Source organism: Hypomesus transpacificus, chromosome 23, assembly GCF_021917145.1.
Source record: "Hypomesus transpacificus isolate Combined female chromosome 23, fHypTra1, whole genome shotgun sequence".
NCBI lineage: Eukaryota > Metazoa > Chordata > Actinopteri > Osmeriformes > Osmeridae > Hypomesus > Hypomesus transpacificus.
Genome location: NC_061082.1, coordinates 12,711,115 through 12,738,977, shown reverse-complemented (window position 1 = coordinate 12,738,977; position 27,863 = coordinate 12,711,115). Strand labels below are relative to the sequence as shown.

The 27,863-nt window shown below is 51.1% G+C and overlaps 2 protein-coding genes across 2 annotated transcripts in view; both read right to left on the bottom strand.

The window, feature by feature from the left end:
- Window positions 1–665: 665 nt before the first annotated feature.
- Window positions 666–3,019, bottom strand: LOC124485713. Its single transcript, XM_047047469.1, has 2 exons — window positions 2,553–3,019; window positions 666–1,622 (listed from the first exon to the last, which is right to left on the bottom strand). Exons 1-2 carry the CDS (start codon window positions 2,554–2,556, stop codon window positions 916–918), a joined length of 711 nt encoding a protein of 236 aa, XP_046903425.1. The 5' UTR covers window positions 2,557–3,019; the 3' UTR covers window positions 666–915.
- Window positions 3,020–4,697: 1,678 nt separating this feature from the next.
- kdm6a (lysine (K)-specific demethylase 6A) overlaps window positions 4,698–27,863 on the bottom strand; it is a 30,057-nt gene continuing 6,891 nt past the window's right edge. The window contains exons 5-30 of the mRNA XM_047047857.1: window positions 27,186–27,244; window positions 25,651–25,771; window positions 23,542–23,596; window positions 22,999–23,033; window positions 20,157–20,250; window positions 18,433–18,559; window positions 17,954–18,052; window positions 17,216–17,435; window positions 16,596–16,745; window positions 13,995–14,087; window positions 13,725–13,802; window positions 13,405–13,512; window positions 12,846–13,268; window positions 11,761–12,689; window positions 11,303–11,432; window positions 10,926–11,031; window positions 10,127–10,332; window positions 9,989–10,035; window positions 9,809–9,883; window positions 9,531–9,679; window positions 9,254–9,368; window positions 8,768–8,955; window positions 7,697–7,838; window positions 7,417–7,543; window positions 6,681–6,851; window positions 4,698–5,716 (exon numbers count right to left, since the gene is read on the bottom strand). Coding sequence (XP_046903813.1) covers window positions 5,693–5,716; window positions 6,681–6,851; window positions 7,417–7,543; window positions 7,697–7,838; window positions 8,768–8,955; window positions 9,254–9,368; window positions 9,531–9,679; window positions 9,809–9,883; window positions 9,989–10,035; window positions 10,127–10,332; window positions 10,926–11,031; window positions 11,303–11,432; window positions 11,761–12,689; window positions 12,846–13,268; window positions 13,405–13,512; window positions 13,725–13,802; window positions 13,995–14,087; window positions 16,596–16,745; window positions 17,216–17,435; window positions 17,954–18,052; window positions 18,433–18,559; window positions 20,157–20,250; window positions 22,999–23,033; window positions 23,542–23,596; window positions 25,651–25,771; window positions 27,186–27,244 — 4,071 coding nt within the window. The 3' untranslated portion in view covers window positions 4,698–5,692. The remainder of the gene's footprint in view (window positions 5,717–6,680; window positions 6,852–7,416; window positions 7,544–7,696; window positions 7,839–8,767; window positions 8,956–9,253; window positions 9,369–9,530; window positions 9,680–9,808; window positions 9,884–9,988; window positions 10,036–10,126; window positions 10,333–10,925; window positions 11,032–11,302; window positions 11,433–11,760; window positions 12,690–12,845; window positions 13,269–13,404; window positions 13,513–13,724; window positions 13,803–13,994; window positions 14,088–16,595; window positions 16,746–17,215; window positions 17,436–17,953; window positions 18,053–18,432; window positions 18,560–20,156; window positions 20,251–22,998; window positions 23,034–23,541; window positions 23,597–25,650; window positions 25,772–27,185; window positions 27,245–27,863) is intronic.

Below are 27,863 nucleotides of genomic sequence, written 5' to 3'. Positions count from 1 at the left end.
AATGTCAAAATAAATTATTTTCAACGCACCTCGTCCTCTACTGTATTTCAACTCCCTACATGCAACATCACCCTGCACAATAGGCTACGCTAGGACTTGTAATATGATATAAGACATCAAAACTCATGCTATACTGTTTTACAATTGGCCCCCGATACACTGTATAAAAGGCTAATCCCTAAACTGCAATTGGCTAAATTTAAGTATGTGATCTCGTGGTCGGTTATTGCGGTGTCTCTGTTCAACATGGCAGCCTTGCTAACCCTTCCCTCTGAGACGTTTCCAGGACATCCTGCCTTTTAGACCACTGCAGAGTCGTGGCCTTCTATTGGCTGGGTCAGGGGGGAATGGACGGGGCCTAGGACCCCCCACGATCACGTGGGTCCAGCTCAGGGTTGCAGCAGAGCCTGAGGCCAGAGGAAATGTGTCCATGACAACCGATTTATCTACATCCTCCATTTGTTTCCTACTGAGTTGCTCGTGCTCTGGGAGGGTTAAAGCAGGACATAAAGACAGAGAATGATGTGTGTAGGCGTGTGTGTGGGTGTGTGTGTGTGTGTGTGTGTGTGTGTGTGTGTGTGTGTGTGTGTGTGTGAGTAAGTGCGTGGTTGGGTGTATGTGTGGGTGGGTGGGTGATTGGGTGGGTGGGGGGCTAAAATGTCTGAGTCTGTTGCTGTCAGCCTGTGTACATCTGCATGTGTTGTGCGATGCTGTGTTAAAGAATGCACATACATTTCTCAGGTAACTGGACTCATGGGTGAGTGCGGATGAGCAACAATGACTGTGGGGGTGAGTGAGTGAGTGTGTCCCCACTTTGAGCTGTCCCGGCATGAACTTGTTGTGTCCAGGGCAGAGGATTGTGGGGGAAGCTAGGAGAAGTTGAAGATGTGTGTTGGGGTGGCATGTGCTGGGCTGTCAGGAGGGTCTCTGGAGGCCCTGGATGCAGAGTAGCCCTCCAGTGCAGCCTGGCCCTGGATGCAGAGTAGCCCTCCAGTGCAGCCTGGCCCTGGATGCAGAGTAGCCCTCCAGTGCAGCCTGGCCCTGGATGCAGAGTAGCCCTCCAGTGCAGCCTGGCCCTGGATGCAGAGTAGCCCTCCAGTGCAGCCTGGCCCTGGATGCAGAGTAGCCCTCCAGTGCAGCCTGGCCCTGGATGCAGAGTAGCACTCCAGTGCAGCCTGGCCCTGGATGCAGAGTAGCCCTCCAGTGCAGCCTGGCCCTGGATGCAGAGTAGCACTCCAGTGCAGCCTGGCCCTGGATGCAGAGTAGCCCTCCAGTGCAGCCTGGCCCTGGATGCAGAGTAGCCCTCCAGTGCAGCCTGGCCCTGGATGCAGAGTAGCCCTCCAGTGCAGCCTGGCCCTGGATGCAGAGTAGCCCTCCAGTGCAGCCTGGCCCTGGATGCAGAGTAGCCCTCCAGTGCAGCCTGGCCCTGGATGCAGAGTAGCCCTCCAGTGCAGCCTGGCCCTGGATGCAGAGTAGCCCTCCAGTGCAGCCTGGCCCTGGATGCAGAGTAGCCCTCCAGTGCAGCCTGGCCCTGGATGCAGAGTAGCCCTCCAGTGCAGCCTGGCCCTGGATGCAGAGGGCCCTTATCCCGAGAAGATGAAGGCACCTTCGTCTGCAAGAAGCTTTTCAAGGACCATATCAGGTAAGTCCATCTCTCTCAACATACATATCTATACACACATATACACACATTTACATTTACAGTTAGTCATTTAGCAGACGCTCTTATCCAGAGCGACTTACAGTAAGTACAGGGACATTCCTCCCGAGGCAAGTAGGGTGAAGTTCCTTGCCCAAGGACACAACGGCATTTGGCACAGCGGGTAATCGATCTGGCAACCTTCTGATTACTGGGTCGACGCCTCACCGCTCAGCCATCTGACTCCCATATATCTATACACATATACGGTGTATAAATATTATACACAAATATCTCTCCTTCTTTTCTTTTTTTTTACAAGAAACCCATTTGTAAAGGTGTACTTAATAGAAATGCGTCAGCCTATTCTTCTTAAAACAAAGATGAGTGATTCATTTCAATCTCTTATTCATTGCACATCAGTGAGGCTGAGCAAGGCGACTGTATGGTTACTATATTAACTGTTTCCCCCTTGCAATGTTTAGGATTATTTCCTGCCTCACAATCCAGTTTTGTAGCACCTACTGCATACCTGAGGTAATATATGGTCCCCCTCTAATGTAAATATGCAACAGTGGAATTGGTCAGCATCTTGACGTTGAACCAGTTTTTAAGAAAGAGTATTTCTTGAAGACAAACGTGGTTTGTCCAGGAAACACACCCATTACCTAAGAACAACTGTCACATGTCAAACATTCCAAATATGTCATTTCCTCTTCTATTGTTTCAAACGGATGTTACACAGGAGGGCGACAAGTTATAGATACATAAAAGTTGAGACATAAAAGATACATTTGAGTTTTTTTTTAAGACAGACGAATGTTCTTGAAACAACTCTAGTGTCTCAAGTCACATTCATGTCCACATTTCCATCCTTAGGTTTGATTGGTGGGTGTCTCCAGAGCTCACTCACCCATTGGATGATCAACAGAGTTTCCTGGGAAACCTGACAGAGGCGCTGTTATTCCTTCTCTCTCCCCAGAAGCACTAGCTGTCTGCCCGCTCCCTCTGTCGCTCTCTGGGCACACAGGGGTCTTACAGCTTTGAGGACATCCTCAGACACACATCCCGTTTCCAGACTTGGAGAGACATCTGTCTGCTGCAGACACACACGGTACAAGGCTGTACCACATAAACCATACTTGGTACAATAGATTTTTTCCATGAAACCTAAACTTCTCCTCCGCTCTCCCTGTCCCCCAAGTTCTTGTGGCCCCACCCCTGCTGTGCTGAAACACTGCACCACCTCTAAACCTTAGCTATCAATCAAAATCCTCTCATGGTGCAGGTAGGAGGGCTGTCACCTATTCCCCTTTTTCACATGCCTCCCAGATGTTTCCAGGGACGAAGGCCTGGCCTTTTGCCTGCTCCGATGGCTCTTGCGGGAGGTTGATGGTGCGGGCGAGCTCCAGGCCCTCCGAGGCCTGTGTGGATCCTCTGGGGGGGGGGGGGGGGGGGGGGGGGGGGGGGGGGGGGGGGGGGGGGGGGGGCAGAGGGGCAGCTGCAGCCGTCCAGCTGCTCCAGCTCACAAAGATCTGGGTTAGCCATCTGCTCCGATGGCAGCTCTCCACCAAGATAGGGGAGAGCATGTTTGGGCTACAGGAGGACGGCAGGGCGGCAAGCCCACAGACGCCAGTACTACAGGAGTCATGGACCTGGAGCATGGTGAGTCTGTGACAATGATAACATGCTATCATTGACACACATGCACACATCTTACCATTCATTCCACATCTGTGAACGTTAGGTTTATGTGTCTCTGGGATTGACCGTTGTAATCAAGTAGCTCCGCTGTTTTGACTGTGATTGTGATGACATTATTAAAGTTATTATAACCCCTCATGGCAGAACATTCTGTTCCTCTTTCATCAACTGTTGATTGAGAAACTTCCTCTTTTTGAGATGATAATAGGCTGCTTTAGGCAGTGTGTACCTTTAGGAGGGAGGCCAATCAGAACCACTTCCTGTCACACAGCATGTGCTGCAATACCAGTAATTACAGTTACTACACAACAACAAAAATCGAGTGGCCACAATGATGAAACTAAATGACTACAAACAGATCAGATGAAAAAAGCCAGGCTGGAGATAAATACCAGACATAAACAGAGAGAGTGCGGCAGGTTCAAAGGCTGCCATTTGGAATATTCCGGGTTTTTCTAACCACCCTCGGAGGCTGCAGTATTACAGAAAGACAGACATGGCCTAATTAGGCCTCGGGTCTGTGTTGTGGTCGGTGGCACAGTGTGATCTGGGAGGTATGCGTTTACAAAGTTCAGAGTCATATAATAGGTACCTAGTGTTAATGTCAGCATTTGGGAAAGTTGTTGGGTTCTAAGAGCTAACCCCCTGTACAGCCACCAGATACCACCACCTCGTTTATCAGATTACCAAGGTACCAGGACACCCCACCATCTCAACCTCCCACACCTGCTTTTCTACTAGACTCGGCTTTTAACTACTGTTTATCTGTTTGTCTTCATCCCTAGTGGAGCGCCCTGGTGGAGCTCCCTGGTGGAGGAGCTCCCTGGTGGAGGAGCGCCCTGGTGGAGGAGCGCCCTGGTGGAGGAGCGCCCTGGTGGAGGAGCGCCCTGGTGGAGGAGCGCCCTGGTGGAGGAGCTCCCTGGTGGTGGAGCTCCCTGGTGGTGGAGCTCCCTGGTGGAGCGCCCCGGTGAAGGAGCACCCTGGTGGTGGAGCGCCCTGGTGGAGGAGCTCCCTGGTTGAGCTCCCTGATGGAGCTCCCTGGTGCCTGGGGCTCTGCAGCCTCGGCTGGCTCACAGGTTCCCTGAGCAAACTACCTGAGTGATACAACCAGTATTACTGACATGGGGCCGGCCCAGTAGGGTGGTCATCCGTTCCAGAGACTGGACTAAACCCAGCGACTCAACTGATGAAGCTATTGTAAGAATAAGAGTGTCTCTATGGGATAAGATCCCGTCTTCATTACTGTGTGCACTAATGTGTGATGAGTCGGTTCATATCGTTTCACAGATAGTGGTACAGACCCATGTTGAGATGGAAAAACCTATAGATAACACACTAACGGTTCAAATTTAAATAAAGACAACTTTTGTTTATTGACGCATCAAACATCCTTCAAACAATAAAACAATTTCAAAGAAGAATCTCTGTACAATGCTTGCTAAGCAATTTTATTCATATAGAAAACGTAAGAGGGTCTGTGTGCAAAACGACACAATTCCTTCAAATTCAATGGCAGGTACTCTGGAAAAAAATGACAGCATTCCATCGACAAATATCTTCAAGCAATAAATATGCATTTATAAATAGTGTAAATTTACATCAGGATTAGAAAACAAAACAAAATCACAAATTAAAGTTGAATCCTTAGTCTATGTGCCACCGATCTGTCTTGGTGACGTAGCTGTGTTTTCTCCCATTATTTCCTTTTGAACCCAAGAATCCAAAACGAGGTTCCAAATCAACAAGACACGGTCAAACATAAAAGCCATTAAAAAAATATGAGCTAAATTATAGCACTCAACTCTTCACATTACAAACCATGTTTCTTCTTTACTTGCCCATGGAGACTCCATTTCATCCCCGATACAAAAGACCAGCAAGTTACTCATCTCGGGGGAAGACGACAAACTCGGTGAGAACGTACGGGTTTAGCCCACAAACAAAAGACAAAGGAAAAAGTCAGTAGTCTTTGTGTGACGTTGTTGCCAGTTCTAACAATAATATATACAAAACCACTTTTCAATCTTGTGTTTTTTTTTGTTGCTGTCCATTTGTATGTTTTTCTAGAGAAGGTTGTCTTGAGCCAGCATTAAAACAGTCTGGTCATGGGGGGCGGGAGGGAGCAGCCATTCCCCCTCCAGTCCACCAGGGGGCGGTGCTTCACTCTGGGCAGGTTGCATAGACACAGCTTTCACACAGCTGCCTTGTGGGATAGCTACAGAGCGCAGTGGAGGACTGCTGGCTCACTTCCTGAATATCAGAAGACAAAAAAAAAAAGGGGGTTCCGGAGAGGGGTTCCGTCAGTTGGTTGAGGGTTCTGAATGGTGTCAGAGTAGTAGAACGTTACTGTCACGATGAGGGCAATGGAGGAGCCTGGGGAGGTAGACAGAGAGAGACAGAAACATGAAGAACATTATGCATCATGAATCAGCATCCAAAGTAAGACGTTTTTTTTTGTAAAAGTCACAATTCACCTTAACGTCAATGACACCAAAACCAAAATGTATGTAAACTTGCCCAAGTTATTGGATGAACAAACTTACAACCGCCGTCCCTTGGCAGGTCAAGACTAAAGGCCCTTGAACACAGAGTGCAACATTTTCGTATGCGTTTTGCGTCATCGTCAGCCTCAAAATTCGGTGGCTCGAACCCGATCCAAACTTTAATTTTGACGGACAAAAGTTTCGGAGGCAGTGTGTAAGCGCGATTGACTCGAATGAGAGGTTGCGTTTATTTTTTTACGTGCAAACATTTCGGACACGAATTTCGGACTCTGTGCAAAGGCCTTTATTCATAAACATATTTTATATAAAACTATTGTACTTGCTGTGTAATATATTTTTTCTGGTTGCTTTTTTTCCCCCACAGGTACACCCTTGCACTTTTTGAGGTTCATGTTAAATTGTAACTTGTTCAACTACATGCTGTTATGGTTCATCCCTTAGGGACTTATTTAGGTTTCACAGTGTATGCTTCATGTTATGGCTACCCGCAATGTTTGGCGCTATCTCGTTGTTATGATCAGTGACCTATGCACTTTTGTAAAGCTCTCTTTTGGAAGTCGCATTGGATAAAAGGGTCTGCTAAATGCATAAATGTAAATATACACCTAATATAAAAAAACATATACACACACGTACGGTGCACAATGTGAAAATATAAACTGCTTCGAAAAAATGCAACACATTTCGGTCCTAGAGAGCCTGCATGGTGTGGATATCTGAAACCCGTCGTTAGTGTGTGAACCAAGGAGAGAGTATGGTGTGAACTTGGACGAGTGCCATCCAAGTTCCTGGGACGCTGGATAAGGACTTCCTAAGGGCTGGTGTGTACTTACGAGTGTGAACTGGTCATAGACCTGCATGAGGTCCTCCATCTTGTATTGCTCCAGCACCACAAAGTTGTCCAGGTTGGGACTGCCCCTGCGAGCGCAGTCCTGACAGTGCACCACGTACGTCTTCCTGCTGTTACTCTCACTGGTGACAAAGAGCAGGTCAAACACCTCCACCTGGGAGACCAGAGAGAGAGAGAGAGAGAGAGAGAGAGCGAGAGACAGACAGAGAGAGAGAGAGCGAGAGACAGACAGAGAGAGAGAAAGAGAGACAGAGAGAATGAAAGAGAGAGTATGGCAGAAGAGAGAATAAGAGAGAGAGTGAGAGAGAGACAGAGAGAGAGACAGAAAGAGAATGAGAGAATAAGAGAAAGAGAGAATGAGAGAGAATAAGAGAGAGAGAATAAGAGACAGAGAATACGAGAGAGAGAGACAGAATGAGAGAGAGAGAAAGCGAGCGCGCGCGAGAGAGAGAGACAGAGAGAGAGAGTATGAGAGAAGAGAAAGAATAAGAGAGAGTGAGATAGAGAGAGAATGAGAGAATAAGAGAAAGAGAGAATGAGAGAGAATAAGAGAGAGAGAATAAGAGAGGGAGAATAAGAGAGAGAGAGAATAAGAGAGAGAGAGCGAGAGAGGATAAGAGAGGGAGAAATGTGAATTAATGATCATCCAGCGTGGAGTGTGGCTTTTCCACCACAGATGTAGGCATTGCGTCAGTGTGTATGTGTGTGCGTGTGTGTACCTCGCAGATGCTGCAGTAGTGTGCAGGCTCCTCCCTGGTCCTCCCGTGCCACACCAGCTCCTTCCCTGCAGTCAGCAGCATCTCCTTCAGCATCTGACACTGCTTCAGAGTCCGCAGCAGACAGTACCTAACACACACACACAGGTTACCTCACGAGGGGGAGGGTTGATAATAGAGGGCAGTGTGCTTGTGCATGTTGTGCGTGTTTATGTGGCAGTGCCATTCAGAGGAATTCAGAGAATCTGAGGTAGAGTGGCGATAACATTGGAGTGAGACTCACTTCATCATCTCGAAGAGCTTGTGGTCAGACACTTTGATGTTCCGGGCCATGTTCCAGGAGAGGTGGATCATGGGAACGATGGATTTGACGCTCTGCAGCTTGTTCCACTCGTAGCGCTCCACGGCCAGCTTGTACTGGTGTGCTGGAGAGAGGGAGAGAGCGGGAGGGGGGAGGGAGAGAAGAAGGGAGAGAGAGGGAAGGAGGAAGCAAGGTGGGAGAAGGTCAAGTCGGGTCATACAGGTATCTGATGAGTGTTATAGTGATTCGTTTGTCTGTACAGCTCAGATGAACACTGGACTAGAGTACCCTTTCAAGCGCCAAACAGACCACCCACATCTGTCCGAGCACTAAAGTAAATAGCACTGTTCGCATTCAAAATAACCCAAATACCCCCCCAAAAAAGAGGTATAAATTATTATTGTAATGAGTATGTATTGTGCTCTATTTGTTTTGCAAGCTAATCATTTGTGATAAGGAAACAGGTGTAAAGATATATAACACAAGCTAACTGCTAACACATAACATGCACCTTGGAACGGCTTGCTTGGTTTGCAATGAAAAAAATGCAGCATAACACGATAGGATGAACAAACTATGTTAAGTATATGCCAGATTCAACCAAACATACGGAGATTCATTTGTGGTTTACATTTTTTACTTTAGCCTTAACGTCTTTGCAGTCATTGTGACAGCGGGGGAAGGTGTAATGTCTCATAAAATTCGTATTTGTTTTGTTTTCGTTTCTTCTAGATCTTATGAAAGAAATGATGACACAGTTTGGAAAAGTCATGGACTGACAGGAGCGTAGCATAAAAAGAAGAAGAAAAAAATAAGGAGTTATTTGCTTTTGAAACACCAAACGGTGTAGGAGACCGCGCTGGCAGACTGGCCGTCTGAGCGACATCAATAATGCAAGGTTAAATACATATTTACCCACTGGTTTTACCTCAGGGAATCTACCCTGCACTGAATCCACACACAAGCACAAAGGCCCTGACTTGAGACAGAGCCATAAAGTAAACGACAACAACAGAGAGAGAGACAGAAGGAGACAGAAGGTGACCGTCTCACCAGTGAGGGGTCCAACGTTCCAGGCGATGTTGTTGCACCAGCCGATGGCCTGGACCCAGTGGACCGTGCCCGTGTTGAGCCACACCAGGTCTCCTGGGCGCTGGATGAAGCGGTACACCGGGACGTCCGTCTCATACAAGTCCTCCAGGTTAGGCCACCACGAGCCCATCAGGAAGTTGATGTTGTTCCTGTGATGGACACACACACACACACACACACACAAAATACGTTTCACAGACGCCTGAGCTAGATCCCAGCGTAAATACAACAGAACAGCCAAGAGGATTTGAAGCGGCTTCCCAAACCAAAAGTTCCAGAACGGCCTATCTGGAATGCTGAAAGTTCCCAAACGGGCAAGCCTGTCCTATCGGATGCCAACGCGGAGGTTCCGAAACGAGCCTCTCGTCCTCGCTGGCGCTCGTGAACCCGACTTCACCACGACAGTGCGGACGCGGAAGGGAGACGCGCGGGGTGCTGTTGACCTACTTTTCACAGAAGTGGTTGATGGTTCCCCAGTAAGGCTCTGGCACAGCAAACCACTCGCAGTCTCCCGGCCCGATGTTGATGTTGACAGAACAGAAGTTGTTGTTCTCCTGGTGGCCTGAAAGATTCCAAACGCACAGACACACGTGACTACTACTTCTCGGATAAACAAGCGCGTGTGTGTGTGTGTTTACCTGGTGTCTTCCACATGCGTGAGTGTGTATGCGTGCATGTCTAAGTGTCGTCTCCCGGTGGTGTGTGTGTGTGTGTGTGTGTGTACCTGGTGTTCTGCTCCCGGGAACCTTCATATATAGCTGGACAGTGTTCATGCCCAGGATGGTGTGTCCCACGTGGCTGAGCAGGTTGCCGGCGGAGACCACCCTGGCGAAGGCGGGCAGCTTGCTGAGCTCCTGCAGTTGCAGCTTCCACCTGCAGGGGGCACACGGGTCAGCCCGGGTCAGAGGTCAACACTGCAGTTCCTTTGGAATATTTTGGCCTCCCCCGTCTATGAGCCAGTATTTCGAATGAATGACGCGACGGAGAAAGAGGCAGACTTACTTCCTCTCGTCAGACAGGTCAATGTTGGTCCCAAACTTGATGTGCTTGAACGGGCCTTTCCTCTTCCTCGCTGCACTGTGGAATCATGGGAGACGTAGTTAAGTAACGCAGAGAGGGAGACCGGGCAGACAGTTGGTGAGGACAGACACTCGGAGAGAGAGACACAGACGAGAAGCTTACTTCTCCATCTCTGCCTCCGACTGCTCTTTCTTCTTCTCGTTCTCCTCCTGAAAGACAGGGAAGAATCAGTATCAACAGCTTGCACCGAAATCCCTTCTTATTTTGTGTGTGTGTGTTGTGTGTGTGTGTGTGACTGACCCGTAGAGACTCCTGGAAGGAGGAAGCCTGGTACTGGGCGTACTTGGCGATGGTGGTGTGGGAGCGGCTGCTCTCGCAGCGCCACATCCTCCTGCAGCCGCTGGGGTCCCAGTTCTCGTCGGTGGGCTGGGCCAGCTGGGTCCTCACCTCCACCAGGTGGTCCGGGTTGGCCTCCACCAGGGTCTTTGTGGAGAACAGGCCCAGGTCTGGGACGGGGGGAGAGGGGGAGAGACAAAGAGAGAGAGAGAGAGAGAGAGAGAGTGAGAGAGAGAGGGGGAGAGACAGAGAGAGACAGAGTGAGAGGGAGGAGCATTGGAAACGGAGATGCATTGAGGTTATAGCAACACCCAGCGGTAAGTAGGAGATGAATGAAACCAGAAGGTAGTGGACCGCCAAGAGACGACATTGTTTGACAAAGATAATAAAAACATAGATGACTCAATTCTCAATCATCAGTGAGCAGATCACTGCGTGTGTGTGTGTGTGTGTGTGTGATACTCCTGGCAGAGCCCACACGGTTGTCTCTCTCAACCACACATGTAATGACAGTGTCTGCTTGCAGGTGGTGCTGTTGTCATACATGACAACTGGATCAACACACACACACACACACACACACATAACCCCTCGGTGACACACCCACCAAGACACGAGGGAGGAAATGACACGCGCCGACACACAGACTCAAACTGTACCCGGTCAAACGACCAGAAAAACTCTGAAGGGGAAACCGCTAGGCTCGAGAGTTTCGTAGAGCCAAAGGATGATGGTCGGCGCTGCTTTCCCGTGCGCGTCTTACCCAGCTTGAGGGCTCCGGCCAGGCCTCGGATGACTGTGACAGGGTTGGCAGGGTTGGTACAGAACTGGTGCAGCGGAGGGAAGAAGGCGTCCCTCTTATTCTCCAGCTGTGGAGACACACACACACACACACACACAGAGAATGACGAGGCCGGTCAGATGAATCAGACATCATTACAAAAACAGACTAGGATAACAATCTAGGATTATACAGCCAAAGCTGCCAGATATCTCTAGGCACCAACCGAGCGCAACTCTGTTATCATACAAATATTAAAACGCATCTTTGCAGTTACAGTCTCGATGAAATGGTTAAGGCCACACCATGCGGTTGCCACCGCACGCGTGCACAGACGGTTTCCCCCCCCCACGACTTACGTAGATGCTGGGCGTGGGGGGGTTGAGCTTGTCCTTTGGCAGCGAGGGAGAGGGCGGGGGAGGGGGCCTGGGGGGGGGACACTTGTCCAGGAGGATGCTGCTGGTGGCCAGGCCATTCTTCCCCAGGTTCCTACGGGCCGAAGGGCACACGACAACGTGTTGGTCACAGAGACGAACGGGCCGGCTCTAACAAAGGGCAGGTATTAAAGCTGCTCATGGGAAATATATACAGCATGTAGGGAAGACGGTGGGAGAACCTGAGAGGAAAGAGAAACCAACACTTGTGTTCCCAGCCTGCAGGGGAGCAGGTCTTGTATTGAGTCATGTACACCCAGGGCCGGGCTGACTACCTTTACTGGGCCTAATACCCCACTACGGCAACACAGAAGGGACAAACGCAGTGAGAAAGCCAACACCGCAACAAAACCTGCAGTTCATCGCCGGCGGGGCAGCTTTACCTGCAGGCCTTGAGCACGTCGTTGGAGCTTGGGTAGATGGAGACGGAGGACCAGGGGGCCAGGACCAAGGGGCCAGGGGGGGCCGGCCTGGGAACGCCCCCGCACGGCTCCACCTTCATCGGGCTCTGGGAGTCCTCCGGCCCTTTGCCGTTCAGCGTGGGGCCCTGAGCCGGGCCAGGGGCGGGGCCACTGCTGGACGGGCTGTTAAGGCAGGCCAGGCTGGTGGAGGAGGCGGGGTCAGCGGAGCGAGGGGACGGGGTGGCCGTGGACATGGCCGAGAGGGGCGAGGAGGCCACGGAATGCTCCGAGAGGGGCTTGACTCCCCCTTGGAGACCTGGGTGGACGTTGTTGACCTTCTCCGACGACCCCGGAGGATCGCTATGATTGTTGTTGTCGTCGTTGCTAGAGTTGGCTTTTCCCATGAGCAAGGCGGAGAGCTGAGGATTGTCTGAGCGCAGCGCGCCCGGGAAAGGGGAGGCGGCCTTGGAGGGGCTCGCCGAGCTGTCCGTCACCCGCTGCTGGACGTGATTAGTCAATCCCTGCGCAGGGGCGGAGCCAGGACTGAGAGGTGTCCCTGCCGAGTGCCCCGCGGAGGAGCCGCCGGGAGCCGAGGGGGCGGCGGGGGTCGACCCACCGTTGCCGTTTCTCCCTGAAGGCGTGGTCTCTTTGGTGTGGGCCCCTGAGGTAGTGGCGGAGTGGGGCGGCGAGGAGAGGTGGTTGGGGGTGCCAGTCTGCGGCGAGGAGGAGGAGAGGGAGGAGGAGGAGGAAGAGGAGGAGCCAGTGCAGAGGCCAACCTGATCGAGAGCACCGGAGCCGTTGGCGCCTGCTGCCCGGGCAGGGAGGGGGAGGAGGTGGGGGTGGGCCAGGGAGGGAGGGAAGGGTTCTCCATTGGGACCTGCCGAATGTGAACCTGGACCTTTGTGAAGCCCCTGTACACAAAGAGAGGAGGGGGGGGGGGGAAAGAGTGAGACAAAGAAAGATATAAAGAAACACTGAAAGAGAAGGAGGGATGAAACAGGAAAAAGAGCGTAAAGAGGGAAAGGGAGGGGGGTGGAGGGGGGGGGGGGGGGGGGGGGGTGTTGTACCTGAGTGGTGTTGGCGCATGGCTGGCTTCTCCAGGCCTCGTCTGTGGTACTGGACTTGTTGCTGGTGGGGTTACTGGTGGCTGTGCAGTGGTGAGGTAGAGAGTGCTGCTGTAGGTAAGGCACGTTTCCATTACTCCCGCTACCTCCCGGTAACCCTCCCGGTAACCCTCCCGGTAACCCTCCCGCTCCCAGAGCGTGATTATTGCCCATGGAACCGGCGGCGGCGGCGGAACTATCCGGATGCCGGCCGCTGGCGGCGGGGCTCGAAGAGCGGGGTCCGTTGGCCGTGAGCTGAGCCGTGCAGGGGGGCGGGACGGCGGTGTGGGGGGCGCGGTGAGGGAGGGAGTTTTGGGTCGACGAAGGGTCGGCTGAGGGGCCGTTCGGTAGGCCGGGCCGAACCTGCCCCGACGCCGCATGCCTCATCTGACCAATCGGACAGAGAGGAGGAGATTGTTGTGAGTGACACTGGAGAACGTCTATCGTCTGTGTGAATAGGTTCGATTCTGTTGAGTTACGCAAAGTCTGTATTGTGACACACTGCCTGTGTGTGTGTGTTTACCTGCTGTTGATGCTGCTGCATGAGAGAGAACTGCTTCTCAAGCTGGTCCAGCATCTGCACCTGCTGAGGTTTCAGGATCGCCCGGTTCGTCCGCAAATGGTCCAGGAGCTGAGCATCGCCGTTCGGGGGAAAGGAGGCCGGTCATTCGCGTCTCAACATCCTCTTACCAACTACTGTCCCCCCCCCAAAAAAACTTGCATCTAGACAATCCCCTCATTTTCTACACAGGTCCAGAGCGAAACGTCACCCGGGGAATACTAACTTCCGTCTTATTGCTGATGAGGCAGCCTGCTGTGTTGTGTGGACCGAGTAGGGCTCACCTGTTGCTTTTGGGGTGAGAGGTACCAACTGGGGTTCTGCTGTGGTACCGGGCTGTTGGTCCATGAGTCTGCAGCACTCTGGGATAGAGAACGAGAGAGAGAGAGACGCTCTGTACATGATGCTACATTCAGGTTCAGGCTGAATTTCAAAACGAAAACGAGGGCACGAACTGGACCCGAGTCAATGACTAAAACGGCACCGGCCTGCTGAACTGGGCATAAAAGTGACCAGCGCATGAGCAGGGCCTGACAGTTAGAACTGAGGAGTACCTTCGAAGGGCTGGCTGTTCGTTTCCTTTTAGCTGGGCTGGCCTGGTTGTCTAGGTGACCACTGGTCTCACCCCCCTGTTGGGGTTTACAGGCCTGGGGGAGGACACCACAGGAGGAGGAGGAGGGGGGGGGGGAGTAAGGGGAGGAGGGATATGGGGAGCAGGGGAAGTAAGGATATGAGGAGCAGGGGGAGTAAGGGGAGGAGGGATATAGGGAGCAGGGGAAGTAAGGATATGAGGAGCAGGGGGAGTAAGGGATATAGGGAGCAGGGGGAGTAAGGGGAGGAGGGATATGAGGAGCAGCAGGGTGAGGACGAACAGGAGCAGGAGGAGGAGAGTTGTTTATCACAAATTAATCAAATGAACTGCCCACAACAACAATTTGATACAATTAAAAATAAAAGATGTACATTTCTGACAAATCTCTCTGAATCACAAATCCTCTGATTCGGTAGAATCTTTGAGGGGAATGAACGCAAGAATGAGTTGTCTTTCTTCTTGGCAGGGGGAATGAGATGAATTTGAGGTGAAACGTGAGAAACCAAAACGTCAGTGTCAACACTGCTTGCCATGAGAACGTCCTGTCAGAGCAGTTCCAATGTCAAACAGTCTCCCAAGAAGAAAAAGACAGTCCATGTTTACAATATGGGATTCAGACAGCAAGACAGCAATGGCTGATACTGCCTCTACCGAATGGAAACGGTATCTTAGTAGGCAAAGTCATTAGCAACAATTACTGTGAATAAGCTATGGGCACCATTTGTATCGCTTCGGATTAAAGCGTCTGCTAAATGAATACATATAAATGTTGACATAAATTCAGACATTAGAGATACTTCATCTTGCCATGTCCAACAGCCAGCTGTGTTGAGGGGATGGATGAGTGGAGATTACTCTGTATGATAGATCCTACAGTTTAGCATGGGCTGAAAACCACCCAGAAAGACTTAAAGAACTACTGTTTTATTTGAGCTACGGGGCAGTGTTTCGTTCCACTTGATTGGGATGGGCAACATCCCAATCAACCACTAAAACCATTCTGAACTTGTAGAGATCTGAGTGGATTGACTATGTGGTATTGGCTCCAACATGTCCTCAAATTCCGTTGTTCCCAACCCTGGTCCTCAGGGACCCACTGCCCTGCATGTTTTGGAAAACATGCAGGACAATTGGCCAGAACTCCAGCCACATTGATCAGACCAATCCACTCAGATCTCCAAGGGTTGGTTTCCCAGACACAGACCAGTCCTAGCCTAGAAAACAAGAAAATGGAGAACTTCCTTTAAAGAGTAACTAAATCAAAAAACGATTTTGGGGTTTAACCTCGGACCTTACCACTTTAGGCTACACTAAATAAATATTGGTCTTGATTCTGACACATTTTTGAAAAAGTGTTTTTTTAAATTGTATTATTTGGTGGTGAATCTAGTCACCTTTTGCCACTAATGGTTAAAACATTTTTGAAAGAAAATCGTAAGGTCTGAAGTACTTAAATGTTTGCTGATAACACCTTTAGGCTAACCTATACAAGTGAGTGGGAGTTGGAGAGGTAAGCAAAGCCACCTTCATTTGGAATGGTCGTTCACGTGCAGTTAGGCATTTGCTGTGCCATGGCTATGTCATATCGGAATCAATTTGGCAGCCAAATCTGTGCACATCCCCCATACCTTCTCCCTCCCTTTCTCTCACCTCCAGCTGTGCAAGCCATGTGGACAGCCTCAGCTGAAAACTGCACTGTTTCAGCAAGCGAACGGTTCTAATTGATACGCCATCAGACTAGACCACGTCTGTGCCGTGGCCATCAATGGAAAGATCGGGTGGGAAGGAATCCTCAACGATACAACATATTCGTTGCAAAACCTCACATTTGATTTTTGCAGACTCACTACTGCACTCATTCGTTTCCATTTTGAACCAGTTAGCTAGCTAGCTAGTCTGCTGAACCTAGTGCCTTGACCATTGGCAGCAATGCTAGTGCAGTGCCCGTTCTTGCGAGATCCTTGGCACCATTACTTAGTGTAGCTCTACATGGCGGTATGCGTTTACATTTTTTTATTACACGGCTGTGAAGTTCTGAGCAAAAAATAAGCCCCGACAGGGAAAATAAGCCAGATAATGACCGGCGTTCTATACATTATCCCTTACATATGTTTGTTGCGAACCGCTCATTCAAGCAACTTCACAAATCAACAATGTGCAGGGTCCGGCTCACGAGATAATCACGCAACAGACACACAGGTTCCTGACTTTATCCGTTGACACTTATCTAAGCGTCCCTCGGGGCAAGTCACATACCCGAATCGTAAATACCGAGCACGTCCTCCAGCCATAACTTTTCACCAGTATTTTTTTGAAATGTTTTTTCTTTTTCTTTTCTTTATGAAGTGGCGGGGGTACAGCTGAAATCGGCGAGTTCAGTTACCCTTTAAAACATTTAATCTATTTTTTTAAAGGTTTAAAAAAAAAAAAAAAAAGGCTTAATCTGTGGTCTGAGAATCCAGCCCTGTGTGTTTGGGTGCAGAATTGGTCCAGGCGCTCAGAGCGCGGGGTTGGTTGGTTAGTTAGTTAGTAAGTATCGTGGTCTCGTCTGGTCTGGTCTCACCTGCTGGGCCTGTTGCTGGGCAGTGTTCAGGGCCTGTCCCTGCCTGGAGGTGAGCTCAGCGGGGATGGGGAGACTCCACGCCTCCTCAATACTAGGAAGCATTTTACTCTTACTCTGCAGACTACCTGGCTGTAGGTTACACAACTGAGCCTACGGAGAGATGGCGCAGAGACACGTTTTCAGCACTCGTCTGGCATCTGGGAGTGAGTGGGAACACTTTTTGTTCTTTTTCTCCTACAAATTCAGTTTGCATGATGTCATTACAGGATGAGCCATACTTGAGTTTTCACACATGGAGAGATCAAAGTCAAATCAAAAGAACCACTGGAAAATGTTCAATGTCGTGATTATGCCTTACGATTACAGGTGATTCAAAGCGCAAAGCGCTTCAATATGAAACGCAGTTCATATCTCCATGGATCCAAATCAAAATGGCGAAAAACATCAGTCAACAAAACGGGAAAAAAAGGGTGTGGGCACAATGCTTGCATCAAAACACATCCACCGACACGACACAGCGCAAGAGCCAAGGTAACCAGTCACCCCCTGGGGAGCAAACAGCCCCTGCTTTCACCCCCAGGCTTGCCTGTGAGCGAGTGTGTGTGTGTGGCAGACCCTACCTGCAGCAGCTTGATGCGGTGTGTGAGCGCGGCGGTGTTGGTGCAGGCCTTGCTGCGCGTGGCGTTGACGTAGCACTTGATGGCGTCGTGCGGCTGCCCGCACGACTCGTACAGCGTGCCCAGGTCCATCCAGGCGGCCGCGTGGCTGTGGTCCAGCTGCACGGCGCAGATGTAGGCCTGCAGGGCGTCCATGGGCTGGTTCTGCTGCTGGTAGAGCACCCTGCGCCGGGGACGGGGAGAGGAGGAGGGAGAGAGGAGAGAGAGAGAGGACAGAGAGAGAGGAGAGAGGACAGAGAGAGAGAGAGACAGAGAGAGAGAGGAGAGAGAGGACAGAGAGAGAGAGAGAGAGAGAGAGAGAGTAGAGAGAGAGTGAGGGGGGGAACTAACGAAGAGAAAACAGGAAAGATTCCACTTGGGGGGGGGTGGGGGGGATCCTAGTTCTCCCTCAAGGCTCAGTTTCTCTTTGTTTCTTTGTCCGTCTATTTTGCTCGTCGTTCCCCGTCAACACGCCTCCCGCTACCTACCCCCTCCTCCGTCTACCCCCCCTCCCCTCCCTCCCCTGTCGCAGTGCGAAGCTGCAGGCACCTTCCCCCGGAGGCCACGGGGAGACCCACCCACACGACACCTGGGGGGACCCTGGCGAGTTACAGAGAGCACTCCCACCACAGGGGACGCGCACACACTCTTCCCCCCCACAACCCCCCCCCCCCCCCCGCCGTACTGGGCGGAGCTCCTTACCCTATGGAGCACCAGGTGTCAGCGCTGGCCTCAGACTTATCGATGGACTGGCGGTAGGAGATGAAGGCATCCTGGACCTTTCCAATACTGGAATAGCACCTGGGGAGGTTGAACACACGCAGCGTGTACTTAGGAGGCGGCAGCTCGCACGCAGATCATGAAACCATGATATTCACGTGTGGACCGTACGGGGCAACAGGTTTTGACTGACTGACTGACTGACTGACTGACTGACTGACTGACTGACTGACTGACTGACTGACTGACTGACTGACTGACTCTCTCTCTCTCTCTCTCTCTCTCTCTCTCTCTCTCTCTCTCTCTCTCTCTCTCTCTCTCTCTCATATATTGTATATTTTACATTAAAGATCATACATGAACAGACATAACATGAGGACACAATCTTATGCTCACACACTCACACAGGTTTGGAGAACAGCAAGGCGAGTGACGGGTATAGCCCCACTAAAGGATCTTACCTGCCAAGGAAGTACCAGGACTGCCCAGAATTGGGGTCTGCTTCTAGAGACTTCTGCAGACACTGGATAGCATAGCTGTCCTTGGTGCCCTTATCGCCCAGCTGCTCCACGGTGTGATGCATCCAGCCTGGCGGACGGAAGAGAGAGAGGCGGGGTCACTGAGGAGGCTGGGAGGCTGTCGTCGCACTCGCCGGGTCGGGGGGGAAACCAAGGTATTTGCGACGGCGGCGGGATTCCCTCTCTGACTCTCCTTCCTCGCTCAAAGTCAACGTCCCTCCTACACTCGTCAGCCGCGCGGCCACTTAAGACGAACGGTGTAGTCGGACGAGTTTGACGTCGCCCCCCAGGTGAACACTACCCAGGCGGCTGAGACACACACGGGGGGGGGGGTGGGGTGGGGGGAGGTCTGTCTGGCGTCTGCTGTGTCTAAGCACCAGCTTCACAAACCCACCAAATGGCCCGCCTGTCTGACGCTCTGAGGGGACTGAAAAAAAGAGGGAGGGGAGAGAAGGAGGGAGGGAAGGGGGGGGGGGGGGGTATTTCACCCTACACACAAACATACAACCCATTTGTGACTTCAAAAGCCTCCCACCCCCACCCACCCCCCCCCCACTGGCTGCTGCACCCAGCCGTAGTAGCATTCCCTGGACACTGACGCGCACAGCGTTGTCAGCCGCACGCGCGCACGTACACACTGAAAGACAGCGGCTAGGAAGTGCTAGGCTAAATGAGATATCTAGCCGACATCAGCCGCTCGCCCAAACGGAACGAGAGAACGAGAGAGAAAGAGAACCTCTTCCGCACACCAAACACATTTCCCTCCCCCCATAACACCTGTGGAGATCTAGAGCTGGGAGGTCACCATGACAACCCCAGCGGGACAGAATGGGAATGGTTTTAGGATGGGAGGGAACATTCTAGACCATGCAAGACCAGAAAGAAAAAAAAGAGAGACCTATGTTTGGAGAGGGAGACATCAGAGAAGGTGTGTGTGTGTCTGTGTGTGTGTGTGTGTGTGTGTCTGTGTGTCTGTGTGTGTGTGTGTGTCTGTGTGTCTGTGTGTCTGTGTGTCTGTGTGTCTGTGTGTCTGTGTGTCTGTGTGTCTGTGTGTCTGTGTGTCTGTGTGTGTCCACTCGTGCGTGTTCAGCAAGGGGGGAAGGGAACATGAACTAGCACAAACAAGGATTTGTTGCATCAGGCGCGTCCATTCCAGAGCCCAGGAGAGCAGAGGAGAGAGACTTGGGAAATTGGAATGAGAGCAGGATAACAGGCTTTCTGGGAATACTGCTGCGATCAGGGAAACCACACAGGCACACCACAACAAGGAGCCAGACAGGGTCCCAAAACACAACGCATGACGCAACCTTTTATCACCCACACAGCCACCTCAATCACTTCCAATTAGGGCTCTACTATGATTCATGTGGAAGGACAAGAAATGGGAGAGTAAAGAGAAGAAAAAGAACCAAAAATCGAACACGAGCAACCCTGAATCAGCATTTCCTTCCCACTAGCAGTCAAATAAAACCTCCTCAAAATGACAAACGGACAACTCCACGACTTGACCGCAAAAATGCGACTCTCCTCTCGGAAACCCCGTCAGGGTTCGTAAGTTCTTTGGACAACGCCCGTTCGCAGAGGAACGAATCTCTTGAGGAGGTAGGTGTGCGTTAGATGTGCATCTCCTGACGGCGTGGAGCGGCGGGGCAGGGCGAGGGACTCACCTAGTTGTTGCAGCGTAGTGGCCTTCACCTGTGCAGGAAGATCCTCCGTCTGTAGAAGACTCTCATACGCCTCCTTCGCTGCTCTGTATTTCTTCTGTTGGAGAGAGAGAGAGAGAGAGAGAGAGAGAGAGAGAGAGAGAGAGAGAGGGAGGAACAGTCAGAGGAGGAGAAAGATGAGGTTGTTTCAGTCAGACAGAAGGGTCAGAGTGTTTTATGGTCTTTCGGGCTAGTCAGACACAAAGAGTCTGGAGACCTCCTCAGACAGGCCATAATGACCACACACACACACACACACACACACACACACACACACACACACACACACACACACACACACACACACACACACACGGGAGGGGTCAGTCTGGGATAGGACAGGCCAGACTCAACACGTCTGACAACTTTTAGTGTGTGTGCGTGTGTGTGTGTGTTTGTCTCTTAAACCCACCCACCTTTGTCAGTGTCTGGGAAACCTGAGAAGCCCACTCTTGAGCAAACCAGTGTTTGTTTGTTCAAACTGACCTCGAGTCAGATCCGGTGTGTGCATGTCCTGCTCGTATCAGTCCTTAAAGCCATCTTTAAAAGCAACTGGCCACCATGTCGGCCTCTCCAAAATAGACACACACACACCTACTCTAGTCTGGCCCAGTGTTCTTCCAGTCTGGACACCATCAACCCACATCAGCATAAACACTAAAGCCATCGTAATACACACACCCACACTCTTTCATCCACAAACGTTTGTTTAATTTCAAAATGGTGCATAAAAAATAAATAAATAAAAAGCCCAAATACAGTGCCCTCCAAAAGTATTGGAACAGTGAGGCGAATTCCTTTATTTTTGCTGTAGACTGAAAACATTTGGGCTTGACATCAAATAATGAACGTGAGACCAGAGATCAACGTTTCAGCTTTTATTTCCAGGTATTTACATCAGGATCTGATGCACAACTAAGAAAATATCACATTTTGTTTGAATCCACCCATTTGTCATGTGATCAAAAGTATTGGAACAGATATACTTAAAACATATTTAAGTGAATAAGACTTAATATTTAGTTGCAAATCCTTTGCTTTCAATAACTGCAGCAAGTCTGTGACCCATTGACGTCACCAAACTTTTGCATTCTTCCTTTTTGATGCTTTCCCAGGCTTTCACTGCAGCCTCTTTCAGTTGTTGTTTGTTTTGTGGGGTTCCTCCCTTCAGTCTCCTCTTAAGCAGGTAAAATGCATGCTCTATAGGGTTTAAGTCTGGAGATTGACTTGGCCAGTCTAATACCTTCCATTTCTTGCCCCTGATGAACTCCTTTGTTGTTTTGGCAGTGTGTTTTGGGTCGTTATCTTGCTGCATGATGAAGGCTCTGCCAATCAGTTTGGTTGCATCTTTCCTTAAATTGGCAGACAAAATGTTTCTGTAGACTTCCGAGTTCATTTTGCTGCTGCCATCATGTGTTACATCCTCAATGAAGATTAATGAGCCCGTCCCAGAAGAAGCCATGCAAGCCCAAGCCATGACATTACCTCCACCGTGTTTCACAGATGAGCTTGTGTGTTTGGGATCATGAGCAGTTCCTTTCTTTCTCCAAACTTTAGCCTTTCCATCACTTTGGTAAAAGTTAATCTTTGTCTCATCAGTCCATAAAACTTTGTCCCAGAATTTTTGAGGTTCATCTCTGTACTTTTTGGCAAATTCCAGCCTGGCCTTCCTATTCTTCTTGCTAATGAGTGGTTTGCATCTTCTGGTGTAGCCCTTGTACTTTTGTTCATGAAGTCTTCTGCGAACAGTAGATAGTGATACCTTCACTCCTGCCATCTGGAGGTTGTTGCTGATCTCACTAACAGTTGTTTTAGGGTCTTTCTTTACAGCTCTCACAATGTTTCTGTCATCAACTGCTGATGTTTTCCTTGGTCTACCTGTTCGACGTCTGTTACTTAGTACACCAGTAGTTTTCTTCTTCTTCAGGACATTCCAAATGGTTGTACTGGCTATGGCCAATGTTTCTGCAATGGCTCTGATTGATTTTCCATCTTCTCTAAGACTCACAATTGCTTGTTTTTCACCCAAAGACAGCGCTCCGGTTTTCATGTTGTTTTCACCTCTGAATACAGTCTGCATAGACAAAACCTATCTTACCCAATCTGAACCTGAGTGTAGACATTCAGTGGTATTTATTGATTGAATAATGTATGTAATAGGACACACCTGGGCAACAAAACACACCTGTCAGTCACATGTTCCAATACTTTTGCTCACGTGACAAATGGGTGGGTTCGAACAAAAAGGTGATATTTTCTAATTTGTGCATCAGATCCTGATGTAAATACCTGGAAATAAAAGCTGAAACGTTGATCTCTGGTTTCACATTCATCGTTTGATGTCAAGCCCAAATGTTTTCAGTCTACAGCAAAAATAAAGGAATTGGCCTCACTGTTCCAATACTTTTGGAGGGCACTGTACATCCTTATTTACACTGCACCACCGGAGAGACAGGGTGTGTGTGTGTGCGTGCGTGTGTGTGTGTGTGGCATGACAAAATACACCCCTCTCATCTTTGCAACACTAGACACAAGCACGAGACAAATCACCGAGCACGTCTAAGGCTCCTTCCTGCCTATTCCGACAGAAACACACACACACACACAAACGTACACACACACCCTCTGCCCACACACACGCACACACACACCCTCTGCCCGCGCACACACCCTCTGCCCACACACACACTCGCACTCACACACCCTCTGCCCGCGCACACACACACACACACACCTTCTGCCCACACACTGCCACGGGTTCAAACCACCTACATGGGGGAAGGGGAGGGGTTTGTGGACGGCTTACCTGAATCTCATACAAGTGAGCGATGTGGAACTCGACTGTGGAGAGGAGGCAGAATTACAAGACAGCCGCTCATCAGATACACACAGCCTATATCCATATGCATCCGAGTGTGCCCCTAGCAGGAGAGCTGAGAGGGTGGCGGGCGTGCAGATGGAGGCAAACGGCATGGTGCATGGCCACAGATGGGAGAGGGAGGAGGTTAGCTCCCCTGAGTGTGAGTCTGAGTGTGTGTGTGTCTGTCTGTGTGTGTGTGTGCGCGCCTCAGATCTGAAATCACAGTCTGTGCGGAAACAGGCGAGCGCTTCTCTGCCGACCCTCCTTATGCGGTCTCCTAGGCAACCCCAGTCTTAGACCGCTAGTGGGGAAGCAGAGGAACAATCTAATTGTGGATACGCAGGGCCGTGAGACCGTGCCCCTTTGCTACGAGGCCGTGATTAGCACGCGTTGACAAGACGTACCTCAAATTGTCGACCCCCAGTTACACATTCAACATCAAAATGCTTCAGCTTAAGTGAGGTTGCGTGTATGTGCGCGCGTACTTACTCTCGGGTTTGGACAAAGTGCAGGGGTTGGAGTCAATCAAAGCCAGCTTAAAATGCTGCGGGGACAGAGAGAACAGCAGGTCATTCAGGAGGTTTCGAACATGAAAACACCAAGGTGGCCAATGTCAGACAGCGCCTAAGCCTCCTCTCTCACACATCCCCCAACCAGGGCCACATGCAAGCAAGGAGAACATCGACCCGGAACACACACACACACAGAGAACAGACAAGGCCAGCCACCAGCAATTGAATCCATTAGCCTAAAAAGATGCCACCGCATTGTGCACACAAATACATTACCATACATGCTAAACCTTTGGCACATCAAAAATCCTCCAGCTCTACACTAGTGCATCCTCCAGCAGATTGCTCTCCTTGTCTCCCTCTCCTCTCCCTCTCTCTCACTCCTGTTCCACTACCCGGCAGATAATGCTGCAGGATTGTCGGCTTTCCTTCCCCTCCACCCCCCCCCCGACGTCTTTCTCTGCCTCGCCTCCCTCCTTGTTATCTCTCCCTCCCTCTTTCTCTCACTCTTCTCCCGCCGTTCACCGTGTCACTGCTTACGATTCAGCAGACGGCTACAGTCGAGGGTGCAGAAGAGATGACACACAATACCTGCAGGCATGCAGACACTTCTGTCCTCCCTCGTCTCCCATTTCTCTCTCTCCCTCTCTGTCTGTCTCTCTCTCTCCGTCTGTCTCTCTCCGTCTGTCTCTCCCCCCCCCCCCCCTCTCTCTCTCTCTCTCTCTGTCTGTCTCTATCCCTCTCTCCCTCTTCCTCTCTCTCTCCCTGTATCAGTCCCTGTCTCTCTCTCTCTCTCTCTGTGTCTGTGTCTTTCTCTCTCTATTACACTTCCGCCGTCTCAATGCCTCTTCACCTTGGGTTCCCTTCATTTACATCTCTCTCCTTCTCTCCACCCCCCCCCCCTCCCTCAATCTCCCTCTCAGGCTCCGCTCTCTGATCACAGAGCCTTAAAGAAGCAGAAATCTCATCACCTGACTAATGTGCACAGCTCCCACTCTCTGCCTCTCTCTCCACGGCTCGCGCTCGCTCTCTCTCTCTCTCTCTCTCTCAATGCCCAAATTAGAAACTGCCTAGGGGAATGAGTGTGTGGGCGTACCAGAAAGAGAGAGAGAGAACGAGAGAGAAAGAACGAGAGAGAGAACGAGAGAGAGAACGAGAGAGAGAGAGGGGGGGGGGGGGGGGGGGGGGGGGGAGAGAGTGTGTGCCCCGCGTGTCTGTATACAGCACCGGCAGGATACATGCAAAAGCGAGAGCATTTGGTCTCCCTCAGTGAATGCAGGTTGCTGCCTGTGACTTGGCAGGTCTCTCCCCCCCTCCTCCTCCTCCCCCCTCCTCCTCCCCCTCCTCCTCATCTCCCTCTGTCAGCAGGAGGGGACGACGCCTCTGGGATCGGATGATTTTACCAGCCCCTCATTCCTTCTCCCTTTCTTATTTCATCATTTTCACTCTCTCCCCACTGTCACGTCCCCCCCCCCCAACACACACACACACACACCCTACACTCACAGTGTTCTTTCTAACCTATCAGCGCTCGCCCTCGCCCAATCTCTTCTCATTTATTTTCTTTCCCCATCGCTGGCCCCTCCTCTTCCTCCCCTCCCCGCTGTACCGTAGATATCTGGGCCAGTGCATGCTCGGTGTGTGTGTGTGTGCGCGCAGTGTGTGTGTCTGGCGGCGTTCCAGGGCCCAGTGGGAGGGGTGTGTGTGAGGCGCAGGGAGGACGTGTAGCCTGCGCCGCTCGACATTGCACCCTCACGCATGCACACGTCCACTCGAACAAGCATGCACACAGAACCAGAGCCACGGCCAGCTTTCCATCCAGCCAGCCTGAGGACAACATAAGATCCTCTTCACCAGCATCCACGCACCAGGTCTTTCTTTCAAAAAAGAAAAAATATCCTTCTTGGATGTAGTGTAGGCGCCGCGGTGAAACCAAACGAAATCTCAAAGTGTGGTCGGTTATTCAGGATACGTGGGGACCGCCTGCGTCGCGACACAGCGGCCCTCGTCTTCCTCCCGACCCCTGCCTGGTTCTAAGCGAGATGTGGCTCGACGCGGCACGGCGGCGCTCGGGGTCTCCACTCACCTTCATGCTCGACTCGAAGTCCGTGTTGACCTTGAACATGAGACCCAGCCTCAGGTGGATCTCTTTAGACCGGGAGAAGCTGGGGTCAATGTACAGCACCTCCTGAAGTGCCTTTATCGCCCTGAGAGATGGAGGAGAGAGACAGACAGACAGAGAGAGACAGAGAGAGAGAGAGAGAGAGAGAGAGAGAGAGAACAGAGACAGAGCAGAGAGAGAAAGATAGAGAGCAGAGAGAGAGCAGAGAGAGAGAGCAGAGAGAGAGCAGAGATAGAGCAGAGAGAGAAAAAGAGGGTGTAGACAGCAACAGATGATCAGTTAAACAGAGCTCTCCTTCAGAGTTCTCCCATAATAGCCAGGGGTAACAGGTGATCTTCCACACCTGGACTGGCAGCGTTATTCACGGAAGGTGGGATCATTACGGAGGAGATGTCGTGTTAATTACGGGGATCGGTCGTGGTAATTGTTGGGGGGCTGGCTGTGCTAATCGCTGGGGATTGGTCGTGATAATTCTGGGATATTGGTAGTGTAATTAATGGAGTATTGGAAGTGTTATCAATGGATCTAGCGCAGAAACAGAGAGAGGGACCACTGAGGATGGCAACGATGGACTGCGGTGGAACCAATGAGCTCAAACAACACACACAGCAACAAACACACACACACGCAGACAGTCGACACACTCCAGCGCAGCGCTGGAAGACAAAAGGCTGTAGCGCGTCTACCGGGAGTTTCCCCGCAGCGCTGAGGACAGAGGAGCAGAGAGCTCACCGCTGGCTGGGAGCTTGAGACCGACACACGTGCACGCTCGCGCACGCGCACATGCACGCATACAGGATGTGCTGTGTGCTGAGGCAAAGCTCTCTGAACCCGTTGCCCCACCCCACCCACCCACCTCCGCCCACTCCTCCCTCTGTTCCCCGCTCCAACTGTCCCTCCCTCTCTCTGTTCCTCCTCCTGTCTTCCTCTCTCCCTGCAGTGAGTCTGTGTGTGGGTGTGTGTGGGTGTGTGTGTGGGGGGGGTTAGATCCTCAGGAAACAGGCACCCTATGGACTGCACACAATGCCGAACCAGTTCCCAATGAAACGACACCACTCCACTTTGTTTGAGTTATTGTCGTCATTTTGAGACATCCCTCCATTTACAAGCGATATAAAGGCACGTGCGGTGATCTGTAAAAGACGCACGCGTGCATCGCAGAGTGACATATCTCTCACTTGTCAGCTTTCTGCAAACCTGAAGGCTTGGAGCCCAGTTATATTGTGTGATCAGCGGGGACAGTGAAGCAGGGCATGGCCACAGTCTGATTTTCATTTTTTTCTTTTCAGGGGATCAGTGGCCCCTAACTTGTCTCTCTCTAGGACCAGGTGAGGTCCGGTGCTCCATGATGCAGCCCTGTGATGCCACTCGACACATCGGATGCTCGAGCCTTCTGCCCCGAGCAACACAAACAACCCGCCTCGCGCTGGTTGACGCGCACACACACACACACACAAATCAGGTTAGCAGAACAGCATCGTTTTGAGGTGAGTACTTACCACTGATATGAATTGAAATAGAAGTAAACCATTCCGAGGCCGTACAAAAAGGCGGCATTCTGAAAGGGAGAAGGCAGAAGAGAGCAGATGAGGGACACGGACGCGTCTGTGGACGCCTCGCCAGGCTGGAGTCATCCTGCTCGACGCCTGACCCACCACAGGTCATCAGCGCGGTGAAATGTACCGTAGACAAAATGCTGTGTGCGCGCGCAAGTGTGAGAGAGAGACAGCGAGAGAGACAGCGAGAGAGAGAGAGAGAGAGAGACAGCGAGCGAGAGACAGCGAGCGAGAGAGAGAGACATGGAGAGAGCGAGAGAGACATGGAGAGAAAGAGAGAGACAGAGAGCGAGAGAGAGATGGAGAGAAAGAGAGAGCGAGAGAGAGATGGAGAGAAAGAGAGAGCGAGAGAGAGATGGAGAGAGCGAGAGAGCGAGAGAGAGATGGAGAGAGCGAGAGAGAGATGGAGAGAGCGAGAGAGAGATGGAGAGAGCGAGAGAGCGAGAGAGAGATGGAGAGAGCGAGAGAGCGAGAGAGCGAGAGAGAGATGGAGAGAGCGAGAGAGCGAGAGAGAGATGGAGAGAGCGAGAGAGCGAGAGAGCGAGAGAGCGAGAGAGCGAGAGAGCGAGAGAGCGAGAGAGAGATGGAGAGAGCGAGAGAGAGATGGAGAGAGCGAGAGAG